At 46.2% G+C, this 14,055-nt stretch overlaps 1 protein-coding gene across 1 annotated transcript in view; it reads right to left on the bottom strand.

The window, feature by feature from the left end:
• LOC144180550 (xaa-Arg dipeptidase-like) overlaps positions 1–6,537 on the bottom strand; it is a 29,038-nt gene extending 22,501 nt beyond the window's left edge. Inside the window, exon 1 of the mRNA XM_077708879.1 lies at positions 6,297–6,537. Coding sequence (XP_077565005.1) covers positions 6,297–6,528 — 232 coding nt within the window. The 5' untranslated portion in view covers positions 6,529–6,537. The remainder of the gene's footprint in view (positions 1–6,296) is intronic.
• Positions 6,538–14,055: the final 7,518 nt, after the last annotated feature.

The following is a 14,055-nucleotide window of genomic DNA, read 5'->3' as shown; positions in this document are numbered from 1 at the left end:
TCCTTTTAAACCACCGGGCCGTGACTCGAGCGTCTACGACATGTCGAGAGTGGTCGACCAGCGTTGAACCCTTAAGCTACCTATGGCACCAAGACTGCCAACACCGAGACCCTCACTATGCATGTTGCGAATCAGAATGGGAAATGAGGGGATGGTCGAATTAAGACCGAAATAAGGGTTGGCCATCAACAATGCCAAGGAAAGCAAGGCGTTAATTAGCGTTAACGTTATTAGCGTTTATTAGCGTTAAAACAGATGAATTTTGCAAAACAAAGAAAATGTATTTAAATATTTTTCATCTGCGACGGCTGTTGGGCGCTGTACGCACAGCATTAGCCGTAGATTCACTCCACCAGCGCTAAGAGTTCTGAAAACGCGTAAACACAAATTATAGAACTTTTCTAGCGTTGTGAATAGGAAAGCAAAAAAACATTTCGCTCCAATCCACTCTCCGAACGTGGTTGGACTGAGAAGCTCTAAACGACACCCACAACGATTACCCACGTGGGATTACCTGAATTCACACAGGTGGCATCCGCTCACTGCTACCACCCATCATGGTCTTCGCCTCCCTGTCTCACTTCGCGTTTGATGAATTGCAAGAATGTTTATCCAGTGCTATTAAAATTTCCCGCCTTCGCAGTGCTCGCGCGCCCCCATATCTGAACAGCGCTAGCGGGAGCTCTGTCTTTTTTTGCTTGTTTTCAGTTCTCACGTGCCTGCGCCTCACTGCGCAGTTTGCAACGCGCTGTTTCTGGCGGCCACTTATGCCGTTTTTCCAAGGATGAGAAGGAGAGCGACACCGCGTCTGTGGCGTAATCCCTCGCACTGCTTCTTCGTCTTGTTTCATGCATCGCCGCTAAAGTAGACTGCCTAGAACATACTGGCTAGAATATACTGGCTAGTGTGTCAAGCAGAGCGCTTCGCTGTGGGAGAGCATGGCGCCGTCTTCAATGAAAGCCCACCCATGCCGCCAGATGGCGCCGCTTGGCGGGAGGGTGCTGCCTCAGCAGACAATGCAGTTTTTTCGCTTCGGAACGCGGAAAGGTGTCCTTGTGCGTGCGCGATTAAAGTGCACTTATTTTTTCTTCGCCGAGATGCACCGTTTAGTGTTCTGCAATGCAAGCCATTCCGTCAGCCCCTCCCAGCAGTTTCGGGCTGATATTGCACCGGTTCTGACGTCGCGCCAAAGAATGCGTGCTGTGCCAAATCACCAGCTGTGTTCAGGATGTTGTTTCCCAAGGCTCTCGCTAAAACCGCTTTGTGTAACTGTAAAACAAGCTCGCAATTTCAAAATGACGGTTCAAATCGACCACATGCTAATTACGCGCTGTACATCCCTCCGTCTTTCGTCCCGTTGTTTTGCGCGCTGTGTGTGTTTCTTTGAAAGAGACCGCTGAGTAATAGAACGATGTTTTTTTTGACAAATCTTTTTGCTGAATGCTGGAAAGGATGCTTCAGGAACGCACCCTTCTTACAGAACCATGATTTTCACGAGAAGTGCTTTCTATTTACGAAGACCGCTGGGGAGTAAGTCTGTGCTTTTTTCAAGCACCAATGCTTGGGAACAAAATATGCTTCTTAAGAGTCGATGAAATTAACTGACTCAGTTCACCTACTGTGTCAGAAAATAAAGATAGCTGAAGAGCACTACTAAGAACGCCTATACTGTTAAAACAGGGCTAGAAGACAACTTCGAAAGCATGGGATGTGCGAAACCCGATAGTTTTCCTGAACTTCATACACGCTTTTAGCGCAAGGAACGTTCCCTAATTATGCCGCTCTGAGTCTAAGACTCAAAATAGACCCCGAAATCTGTCATCAGCTCTCTCCATAACAGATGGGGTCTGCTAAACGAAAGCAAAAATGCAGCAGTGCTCCTGCCGAGGTTGCGAAGGCAGCTCGGCTCCCACCCTCCCGCCCGGCAGCGCCCCTTGCGGCGGCCGCCGGCTTTCATCGCTCGCGGTCCGGGAGTCCGCAGTCGGCAACACTAGTCAGTATATTCCAGGCACTATAGCCAGAGAGAGCCATTCCCCTAACTAGACGCTCAATCCATGCAACCGTCCAATCCTCCTTCTACACGTCTGGGCATAGCTTAATCGGCAGGACGAGAGGCAGTGCAAGGCAGAGTTCTTGGATATAGACAGTTGTGAAACTCCCCATAGGCCCCATGTATCGAAAGCCGGTCTTCGGATGCCCCCCTGCGCCGGGGCAAGCACGGGGCAAGTTAACTATCCTGTCGTATGTCGACAGGACGTTGAAGCAGTGCTCAAGTGCTTGAGGCTGCTGCCGTAAGTCATAAAAGGAAGGCCGCAAAAACACAAGTAAATTTTACGTCATTATTGTGTTTTAATTTAAAAAGCAATCTTTATTTTACAGAAGAATTTTGAATAATAATATTTTAGCGAAGTTCCGTTTTTATTTCCTAGGTGCCGCGCGCGTCGACTTCCCCCTCAGCTTCCACGGAGTGGGGGGGCTAGCGCCGCACGGATTCTGAAGCGGAGTTTCGCAACTGTCTATATTGAGTAACTCTGGTGAAAGGTAAATATAAATGGCAGTGAAGCTTCGAGCGAAAAGGGGTTCAGAGCCTACTGCCAGCGACATCAACAGGGGGGGTTATGGGAGTGGCGATTGAAGCGCGACTAGGGGAGGAGGGAACAAACGCTAATAACAAAAACTAAGTTTTATTGAACAATAAAACAATATTCATATTTTACGAACGATATTTATTTCTGGGTCACATTTATTTAGGCACAGTGTGCGAATAATTTATGAAAATGTTTTTCATTCTCAAAAACGTTTTTTGTGGCGCCTTTGAAAAATAGCACATGTCATTGCTCTGTGATGCAGTCCTTGTATAGTGTTCGGAAAGGCGCGCCTAAAGTTCTTCTGCATTTCTTCTGCTAGGAAACGCCCCTCACATGTTTAGGTGGTGCGAATTTGCATTCGTTTTTTCTTGTTAATTTGGTGCGCAATTAATTCTTGCTGTGCGTGGAGTTGCGAGGTGCGTTGTATCATGGGTGGACACGTTTAATACCGTGCCCGGCGGGCACGGTGTCTCACGGGACGATGCTGCCAACGGTTGGAGCGGAGCGCTTTCCTCGGTACCTGCGGAAACGATGTGCTGTACAATATTGCAACAGCAACTCCCGAACGCCTGGCGTTTCACTACACCAATTTCCTCTCATTCCCATAGGTAACGCGAAACTATAGCACTGTTAATACGTGCACGAGGGTTGTGTAAGGGGGCGCGGCGGTGCTTCGAAAAAAAATGGGTCTAAAGTTTTGTTATATCACAGTTATCTCTTGATTTCACCTCAGGTTGGCTCGGAGCAAGTGGTGTCAATTACTCTAGGACTTCTCAGCGTATTCAAATAGCGCTAATATTGTGCGCCACTCGAATTCAAATGATTCGCTTTAGTTGTCTATCTCAGTGCCTTCTCTTTTGCATTACAACGCTTGTAGTGATCGCTGCTTCCCGCGCTTGTATGCGCAAGTGATATTTCCAACGCTGTATTGTGTTGTGCTTCTCCGTGCTGAGATCTTTCCCGCTATGTGTTTTTACTTACTGCCGTCGCTTTCTTTCGAATTGATTCATTTTTACTCTTTTTACTTATCTGTTGCGACACTTGCCTAAACAATGCAACCAGGAAATTGCAGGCATGAATCTTTTGTGAAGTTCTGTAGAAACCCATGTCTAATTGATAAGACGCTGGGACAGCTGCGGTGTGCTCGCTGCACATTCGTGAATCGCCATTACTGCGGCCCGGTTTTCTGCGTCAAGATGCAGTGCCTAGTTTTTTTCCCTTGTTTGGAAGTAGTTCTGCTGTTGAGGCTTTCATTGCTCATAATGCTATGTGTTACAGGTAAAGTCATTTTTCGGCGTGTAAAGAAAATCATAATGCATGTATTGGCCAGGAACATTTTGAACTTATTTGTAAACGTGCTGATTTTGTACAGTGTGGTAAAGGTGTTTTATGTTTATCCTGGAATAAAATTCAAATGTCTTGATTATAGCATGACATGCGTAATTTCTTCTCTTAGAACTGATGCACACAAACCGAGCAAGCATGATATAACTTCGACCTATTCTTAAGGCGCGCATGGAACCTCCGAATGTGCGACGCCGTTAAACAACTCAGCAGTGGCGTTGGTAGAAATTTGTATCGCTGTGAGGTGGGGGCACGTTTTTGATATGAAGGGGGGGCAGGAGGGGGGGGGGGGGTGGGGCGTGCAGAGGGGTGGAGTGCCATTTTGTGTTCTGTATCCCATAGCAAAAAAAAAATTCTGGGAGGAAGGGAGGGGGGTACGTGCCAGGTTACCGGTTTGCCACCCGCTGCAATCAAGCTAAAAAAACCGATTGCTTTTATACAGCAGCGGAAGTAATGAATACACAATAAAGTTTCAGAGAAAATGCAAGCCGTTTTTTATCAAAACCGAGGCGAATCATACGGCAGTATGCTTAAGTACGTTTCTCTAGTCACGAGTCTGTTCTAGTTAAGCTAGCGTTGACTTGAAGCACACGCGCCAAGGGCTCGCCAACTTGCGTCAGATGCCAATGACATGAGCCCTCAGCGATTACAGGCCTGCTAAAGCTATTTTGAAGTCAAAGTTTTGCGCTAATGCCACCAAAGTGACTTCACTTTTTGACCGGATCTTGCGTCACGTCCGGTTTATTTTTTGTTCCGCCAGAAGTGTTCCCTCCTCACACAGATGGCGCTAAGCCCCATGTGCAGCTTGAGAGCCGCCATTTTCTAAACGTATGGGCTTCTATTGAAGCTTCGCTACCAGTTACATTTACCTAGGGCAGTCGCTCCTCTTCTCTACACGAGTGCGGGTTGGATACCCGGGGGTGCCAGCAGTTTATTTGTCTAGACAGTAGCCAGTAGTAGCGTGGGATGTCTGTTTGTGTAGGCGGTAGTACCCTGGGAGTTTTCTGGTGACGCGGACACTTAAATGTGCTTGGCTGGTTAGAGGATATGCTTCGCAGAAAAAATTCATGCACGCTTGCACTCACGCGCACGACTTGAATTGCTAGCTGTTGTAGATTGAGCATTGCCGGGCAATTAATTAGGTTTTAGTATCATTGCTTATTTGCATCGTTGCGGGGCTAGAATCGTCGTCATGTGCACCGAAGAGGTCGTCGTCTTCTTCGCGACGAGTGGTGGATGCAAAGTCATCCTCAGCATTGTAGACTTCCCCCACCTCTTCGCCATCAACTCGTGATCCCGTTGCGGGATCTCGAAGTTGTCTCGTGGAGGATTGGCACGCAGGTAGCCAAGTCTCAAATTATCCACATTGGCTTGAATAGAATGCGACGGCCGCAGTGACCTCTCCCAAGCAAGGTGTCTTTTCATCCTTAGCGTTAGCGCTGACACTTTTTAACATGCGTGGCAGCTGTTGACAACAGCGGGCCTCCTCGATTATCAGTCCCGGATTGTCCGAGAACTTCCCGACACGCGATCCGGTGCTCGATTTTGTTATGTATTTCTATGGGACTTCCTGTCCGACCGCAGTACTCGGACAGCCCGCGGACCCGCCAGGACTGGTACATTGAGGATGCCCAGCGCTGGAGTGTTCTTTCTTTTTTTTTTTTTTGCTAGAGCAACTGCGAAAGCCTGAGTCTCAGCGGGTACCGCGAGGCACTAATCACGTGTGCTCACCATTTTCTCGCTCCATGGCTTTTGCCATTTTTTTCTAATGCCACTGCGCGTGCGGGGGACGTTCCACGGCCTCCGCGAGGCCCGCACTCCTGAGTGCTCGGCCTTTTCGGGGTATTTGATCCAACAAAGACGAAATTAAGCCTTGTAAAAAAGCTTCGCTGTTTATATCAGGCTAAACCCGTGACAAGCTTTGCCTCAACATTTTGTTATCAAAACGCATAGTCTCCTTGCGTTTCGAGACGCTGAATTTAGCAACCCGGTCTAGCTTTTCAATGGCTTCGATCTGTCTCTTACGCCTTGCGCGCTACTTGTTCTTCGTACGTGTATAGAGAAAGCAGACGAAAATCGCGAGTTTTGCTGTCTCTTTGTTAGCTCGTAATGGATTCGTTCTCACAGCTCGTAAGAATTGGCTTTATTTAGGGGTCAGTTTAATTGTTTCGGTTTTGCGCAAGCGGCTTTGATTTCGGAATAAATCCTTTTTATATGTAGGTATACGTTCTAATCCTGTCTGACTTGTTTTCTGAGAAAAAGTTAGGGCTAGGCCACTGGTAAGAAAAAGTGGACCCGTAGATTTAATACAAGGAACAAATGACATAAAACAAAATGTACATGGGAAATTTCACGTGTGCTTACCATCGCTTCCTCCAGGTGCCCTGAACTCTGCCCGGAAAGCAGTTGTCAGCAAATGTTGCCTCTGGACTGTGAAACCTCGGCGTACCAAGAATTCGCAAAGCTTGTCGTGAGCTTTCGTCTCTTCCAGGGCCAATTCAGGATTTTCACACAGGAATCGACTGATCTCCCATAGATCATTGGCGTGGCTTTCTACAACTGCGTTCACGACGGGCGTAAAATCTAGACCAGACATGATGGGGAGCGTCGTTTTCTGGCGGTTGAGAACGAATGCAAAGCATTTGGCCTCCGGTTGCCGCACATTTTCGCAGCGCGCGGTAAGGTTGCCCTTGAACTCCTTTCGTTTGCAAAAATACATTCAGTGACTCCTGCATTTTGTTGTTCGCGATACGGCTGAGGTCAAATAGCGCCGGAAATATTGCCAGATGTGCTTGGATCTACAGGTGTTATTCAGTGCTCCCTTTAAGGGCGGGTCGTGACCAAGGTACGTGTGCTTCAAAGCATGTCGGAAAAAAACACAACCGCAGCATTTGTGCCGTGGCAGTGGTCCCGATTTTTCCTCACTTAAAGATGCGGCAGCATGCCTGATTCTTATATGGCAAGTGGATGGGCCCGGCGTTTCAGTTGTGGTAGTTGCAGAACGTAAGATGCAGGAACAGGCCGTTTTGTTTTATTTTTAGGCTTTTCCCCCATGTAATCTGAGTAACGTAATATGGCGAAATAAGATATTGGTGAAGTTTCAAAGCCAATCTAATGAAATCACATACCTCTAAATTGAAAGAAGCTCCTTTACAAAAAAAGTGCTCCGGTTTTTCATCTTCATGATCATTTTTGTGCCGGAAGCAGTACAAAAAAAAAACGCATTTAAAGATTTTTTGGCCGTGATCACAAAGTATCAAGCATCGTTTACATACGCGACGCTAGGTATTCTACGTCTATGTAAACATATTTTTCTACGTCTTGTTGAAATAAAAGCACAAAACGAAGCGATACGTATGTTAGCCATCTATGTTCCCAGCGCGGTCTTTTTGGCCGTTTATTTCTATATGTGAATGTTAACAAACAAAGCGAGTTGTAGAATTTTTAGGAACATCTTGACGCCACCTACTCGCCACCCAACAAATAAACATTTTGAAGTCATCATGAAAGTACCACCACATTCCATTAAATTGCGACCGAGGCCGCATCCTGTAACTACAAAACTGGAGTATTGCAGATCTCCCGCTGCACGGAAATAAGTGTAGAATGCTTAGACCAATTACCGCTGCTTGGAGCCGGCAGACGCAAAAATGTGGAACGCGAATATTGCGTCCCAGCGAGTCCGCCACGCAGTGAAAAGCGGCGGCCGCATTCGTTCAATTCTCAAGGAAGCCCTAATTAAACTCAACTAACTTGTGGTCGGCGTCCTTGTCTTTCTTCATCAAAATGCCTCCGAGCTGACGGGCTTCCGTCCCACTCTTGACTTCAAGCCCTAATTGCGGTCTCAACAGCAGGAATGCTAAGGCTATTGTATACATTGTCAGAAGAAAGTTATTCACTAAAACCAAGGTCATAACCATCGCCACGGCTGCTTGATCAAGCGCACCTTGCATGCGCGTGATCGAGGGGCATTGCCAAGGCATACGCATTTGAAGGGAAGAAGCATGCTTCCACCCATAGTTGGAGCTGTTTTACGGGATATTTGTTATCCATCAACACCTGTATCTGTGTTTCTGGATACAGATTACAAGAAACTGTTTACGGCTTGGCGGTGAAATAAATTGTCATAAGGTGCCCGGAAACACAAAAATGATTGCCCAAGTTGCCGTTGGTAACTGCCGTTGCCAAATGACTATAATAGTGTATATACTCGGAATTAGAGGTTCGCGTTTATTTGGGGATTTTTAAAGTGCGTGCTCGCGTTTCGCATTTGCCTTAACAAAATTGAGCTATTTATTTTGCCTACATATTATTTGCAGGGATGTCGAAAATCCAACTTTAATAGGAAGATTTATGCTCATGCCGGAGCGGTAAAGTAAAACATTGGCAGCTGCGCGGTAAAACCCGACATAGAAATATTTATAAATATAAAAAATCGGAATGCATAGCTAGAAACTCTATTGCAGTTAAAAGATTGAAATGGCTAGTTTGCGTCATTTAAAAACCTTTTTGGAAGTTGTTTAAACAGTAGGGAGGGAATGTAACATCTCACTAAGTTTTTCACTGAAGAATACAACGAACAGATAGGGATTATTCTTGCGGACAGCCGAGTCCAACCATTTGATGACTCGTAGTTTTGAAAGTGATAACTGCCTTAAAAGTGCTGTGAAAAAAAATAATCGGTAGTTCAGCTGCGTTCTCGAAAACCATAGGTCGGTAGGCTCACTCGTAAATGCACTCACACAACCCCACTCACCACTCACGAGGGCAAGTTTCACTCTCGCCGAGCGCCGCTCACCACTCGCGCCAGCGAGTTCCACTTGCTACGAACCCCGCTCACCACTCGCGAGTGCGGAACCCCGGACACCAGTAACTAGTGGCTAGTCCGAGTCCACTCGTGATTCTTGCGAGATGTGCGGTGAGCACCACTTTCTGTTGGCATTTTTCACAGCAGGCGCTCGGTGTGGCAATTGATTCTGACGCTTTCCACTCGTACGCACCGCCACTCGTTAATGGATACTATTGCCGTTAGCCGAAGGATAATTTCGTTAATGATTGATCAGGAGGTTTAACGGACCAACGCCACACAGGCGATGAGGCGCGCCGTAGTCGAGGGCTCCGGGGTTTTTTGGACCACCTGGGAATATTTAAGGTGCGCCGAAGCCTCAAACACACGGGCGTGTTTGCCCTTCGCATCCATCAGAAAAGCGGCCGCCGCGGCCGGGAAACGAACCCGCGTCCTTGGGCTCCGCAGCAGAACGCCTTAGCCACTGAGCCACCGCGGCGGGTATATTTCGTTAGTGGCCTTTGTTTATGGGGCACCGTGGAGTCAACTCTCCGGTGAGCTGTTGATTTAAAATACGATTGTGATGGGCGTCTGACGCCATAGCGCCCTGATACTCTTTGTGTCACGAAACACGGAGTTGCTGCTTTGCAGAATGCTATTTCTCGCTCGTAGCGTTTTGTTTTGGAATGGGTGTCGGTAACGTCGTCGCAACTAAGTGAATTCCCTTCACTAAAGCTGAGTGCGGTAATGGAAGCATTAGGAAACACCGTGGTGTAGTTCTTGGTGTACATAATTGGCCTGCTTGCTAGTGATGTCCATATTTAGGCTGTTCTGAAGCGTAGATTGGGAGCGCCCCTACTCGTTTTAAAGCAGTCGCAGATTTTCACTGATACTCGTATCGGAAAGGCGAAACGGTTTAGACGGGCAAATTGCTTGTTGCAGCAGTAGCCAATTTCCGAGTCCTTGGAGTATTAAACGTATCAGTATTTGTCATCACTTGTTATTGCGCGCTCTGTTATGACACTTCGTTTTCACCCGGACGTGAGGCCAAAATTCTTTGAACGGCAGTTGCGGTGCTTGCATTGAGGTATGTGATTTTCCGCTGTCCCTCGCTTACAAACCTGAAAATTTGAGCGCTGGTATTATATTCCAAATTTAACAAAATGTCTATTTTGCCTTCTGTTGAATGAATGTTGCATTGATTCATAAACGCCAATGTGCATACGTTTCGCAGCGTGCAGCGAACACAGTCGCTCGCCATCACAAGCACCGGACATACTGTTTGTTATTACGACTCACCAACTGCGCCCCTTCGTTTAGTTCCCTGGCTCCCGCTTTGTACGTATGAGTTTGTTCCGGTTGACAAGGATAGTATTTATGTCTAACTTCTGACTCTTCATTCGCCTCATAGAATAGCTGAGTTCAAATCGCTACTGTTCCGTGCAGTTTGCGAAAAAGAGATTTCATATCGTCATATTGGAAAAGGTAAAATACTCGCTGTTCGCGCTGATATGTTTTCATCGACGGTCATTTACCATAACGCTTGTGAAATGGCATGCGCAATTTGAAATTGGTACCCGGCCTCCGGCATTTTGCTTTTTCCTTCTTTCCGTACGCGGTCATGAACCAGCTCGGCGACATTGCTTCCGCTGCTTTATTTTCGCAATTCGCGTTGTGTTTAGACGGGACACTGTAGTCCAGTCAGCTTGAAATACCATTGAATTAAACTGCTTGGAGTGCTCTCTGTAACGAATTAACTTGGCAAATTTATGCATTGGATAGCGCTCTTCGCGATAGGTTTATTTGCACACTCTAGCCAGTACTTTGACAGATGGCAGCAGCTTTCATGGCTTTTCTTCAGAACTGTATCATTTCTTTCATGTTTGCCCCCAATCTCAAAATTTTAAGTGTGTCTTTTATTTTGTGGAATCTGACCGAAATAGCATAGATAATTATTACGATGTTATGAACCATGTCCTGCCATGAATTTGCGAGGATTTGTTGAATTCGTAAAAGAATGCAGTGAAGCTTACCGCGCTGAAAGTGACATATCAAGACATGTTCTTATAATAACTGAATACTTATATAAGAAAACGCGAGACCACACTCATGAGAAATCTAAATTTTAGCGCAAATCAATGTATATTTCATGACCGAAAATATTTGTACGGCAGATATCGAATGCTATCATTGCCGCTCATAACAAAATGAACGCATTGGTACTTGCAGAAATCAGAACGACCCACTCCAATGTCGATACAATCAAAACACAGCAAAATAAAATCACGGCGTACTGGTGACCACGCGAGATACGACGTGACAAGAGCGGCAGCTTTTATTGACGAAATATCTAAACCAACCGTATGAGCTGCTACACCAGGCAAGTACATCGAGGCATTCTTAGCCCTTTTTAAATGTAATAAACATCTTTATTTTTGACGGCTACATTCATTGATTGGTGGGAATTCCAGAGAAAAGTGGCAAAAAACATGCATACAGAATATGAGCAAACACACATATATATGCACACAAAAAATAATGTGGAACGTGAAGTTAATGCACATCAAACTCGCGACGTTTATTTTCTTATTTTTTTATTTACAACGCCTCTAAATGCTCTCGATAAAAGGTATTTTTGCATAAGTGGGATCACATGCGAAAAACCGCTCAAGTTGATTGATTGTCGGGTTTAGCGCGCCCACGCAACGCAGGCGATGAGGCGCGCCGTAGTGTTGGACTCCGGATTAATTTCTATTACCTGGGGATCCTTAACGTGCTCAGAAATCTCGAACACACGGGCGTTTTTGCTTTTCGCCTCCATCAGAAATGCGGCCACCAGGGCTAGGAATCGAACGGGCGTCCTCGTGATCAGCAGCACAACGCCTTAGCCACTGAACCACCACGGCGAGTAAAACAGCTCACGTTACCCTAATAGCTGAATGCGTAATAATAACAAAAAAAGTTGCGGCAGCTCAGAACTAGTGGGGCGAGATTTGGATAAACAGCGAAGCTGCTTGCCCCACCCGTCGCTTATTCCAGTTTTGGCTATTTTTATGCGTGGTTGTGATTGGAGTCTCGATCAAGTTTTCTGTGGGGTTATACCGAGACTCGCTAAAGCTTTCTGTGGGATGTCATCGTTAGCTCTCCCCACAAACTCCACCGCCCTCCCCCCCCCCCCCTTACCCTCAAAGACGAATGAACGCTCGGTCATTAAAGTATACACAACGTACGTGAACTCGTTATTCCGGATCATCTTCAACTCGACGTTTCGCCGCCGCTTCACCGGCGCGATATTTGAGATTGGAGTGCTCGCCTCCATTCTTGAGTTGCATGCGCAGCGGTGTTCGCGCCTCGCTTCCTCTTTGTATTTTATTAGGCATTAGGTAATGATAGCCGAACACTAGTGGAACCCGCCGCTGTGTCTCAGTGGTTAAACCGATGGGCTTCTGAGCCAGACAACGCGCGATCGATTCATGACCGCGTGGGCCGCTTTTCAGATGGAGGCGAAAAATGACAATGCTCGTCTGTCGATATTTTTGTGAACGCTAAAGATACCTGAGAGGTAAAAATTAACTCGCACCCTCTACAACTCTGCTCCTCGTACCCCAAGTGTTGCTTTGGCGTTTGAAACTGAAGTATTCAATTTTTTCTAAGCTTGAGAAAATCGTGTTACCCTATTGCAATTTGAAAAGTTTCGTTTGTTAACCAGTTAAACCCCTTTTTGTATTGTATTTACCCTGATATCTATTTTACTCAGGGTAGGACGTGTTGATCGCAAGTTTGTTCAGAGGCCGGTTGAAACAACGATTTGTAATGCACAGAAATGAGCAGTTAGGGCCCGTATTCCCGGGCAGAGAGCAACTCGCGCTCCTAGCCACTGACTAAACTTAGTAGCCTTGACTAAGTAATCACAGCGTATGCGAGTTAGTGCTTACTAGGTACTGACTAAACAAAACCGTATTCAAGCCACCAGTCAGGTTGGCTGACTAAGTAATCGAGAGTAAGTCGAGCTGTGACGTATTGGAGAAATACTTCACATGCGCTTTTGCACATCTTGCACATGCACATTTCGCAACGGGACAGCGGCAACGGCTACGGCTAAAGCTATGCCGCTCCATCCAACTTCTTTTGTTTTGATTTATGTTGTTTCGCGTGCACGTTCACTCTGATCGGTGTTCTTGCATGCCTGTGGGCTTGTGTTCGTCTTTTCTACTGCAGAGTCTTTGACACCCAGTGTCCGGCTTGCGTTCAAGTACCAGTGTTGCGGAGTTACTAGACCGGAATTTGAATGACTCCGGCATCATACCGCATTTCGGGGCCCCGGAATGTAATAATAGTGTTATAGGGATCAGGAAAAATGAAACTGAAATGAAATTAAGCACCTTTACCCGTAATAGAATGAGTCAAATTACATTCATTTTTTCACAAAACGGAGCGAACGTTCGTCAAAGTGCTCTTTTTGTCAAAATATATAAAACTATGCAATGGAAACAATCAGCACAAGAGGCTGTGACCAGTAACTCACAGCCTCGAATTTAAAAATAAAGCAGTATTTTTAACCTGACTTAGCTGGTTACAAACACGGTATATTTATGAGCAATGCGCCGATGCTGGTCTCGATTCTTCGGGTTACCGCGGTTCTATGCTGTTGGTATCTGTCGTCGTGCGGAACCCCACCACCTCTTTCGCCTTACGACTTTTTTGTACACCGGTGGCCGAGTTAACGGCCGAGTGAGGTTTGGTTAACGGCCGAACAAGCAACGGTGCAATGGTGCTACCTGTCATCAATGAAGAAGCCACTTACTTGTTACAGAAATAGGGGAGGGGTATTCTGTGCTGGTTTTATTACATACCCTTAAGGGAAGACTTGTTGCCTGCAGCAAAAGAAGGAAAAGACAAGAAGCGGAACAAAAAAGCAAGTACCGAACACCGGTCAGAATAACTCGTCAAGCGAATCGCACTATGATGTGAACCTTTCAACCAGAGAAGTCGTGTCCTCATAGACAATCATAGCTATAGAAGTATCTCCGTTCTAATATTCCGCTCTTTATATAATGGCTTCACAGTTAGGCTTAATCGAGATGATTAGTTTGAAAAAAGCTGCGGGTAGTGGAAGGATGACAAGTCCATACACCCATCCGGCTAAGAGGGGAATTAAAAAAAGATTGCTTTCAACAAGCACACCGCTGTCACCCCAAACACAAAGGATGTGCCTGCCAATATCGCTGGCTCTGCGCTACTACGCGAAACACAATGTACTGTTCGCTTCTCTTAAGAGGTGCACAAAGGAAACCAAATTTAATATTATTCATTTAGTACTTCATCGTCAGTGCACTA

This window comes from Haemaphysalis longicornis, unplaced genomic scaffold (genome assembly GCF_048455015.1).
Source record: "Haemaphysalis longicornis isolate Haplotype H1 unplaced genomic scaffold, Haemaphysalis longicornis Haplotype H1 scaffold_4, whole genome shotgun sequence".
NCBI lineage: Eukaryota > Metazoa > Arthropoda > Arachnida > Ixodida > Ixodidae > Haemaphysalis > Haemaphysalis longicornis.
Note: the sequence above shows the minus strand (reverse complement) of the source record. Positions and strands in the feature narration are given on the sequence as shown.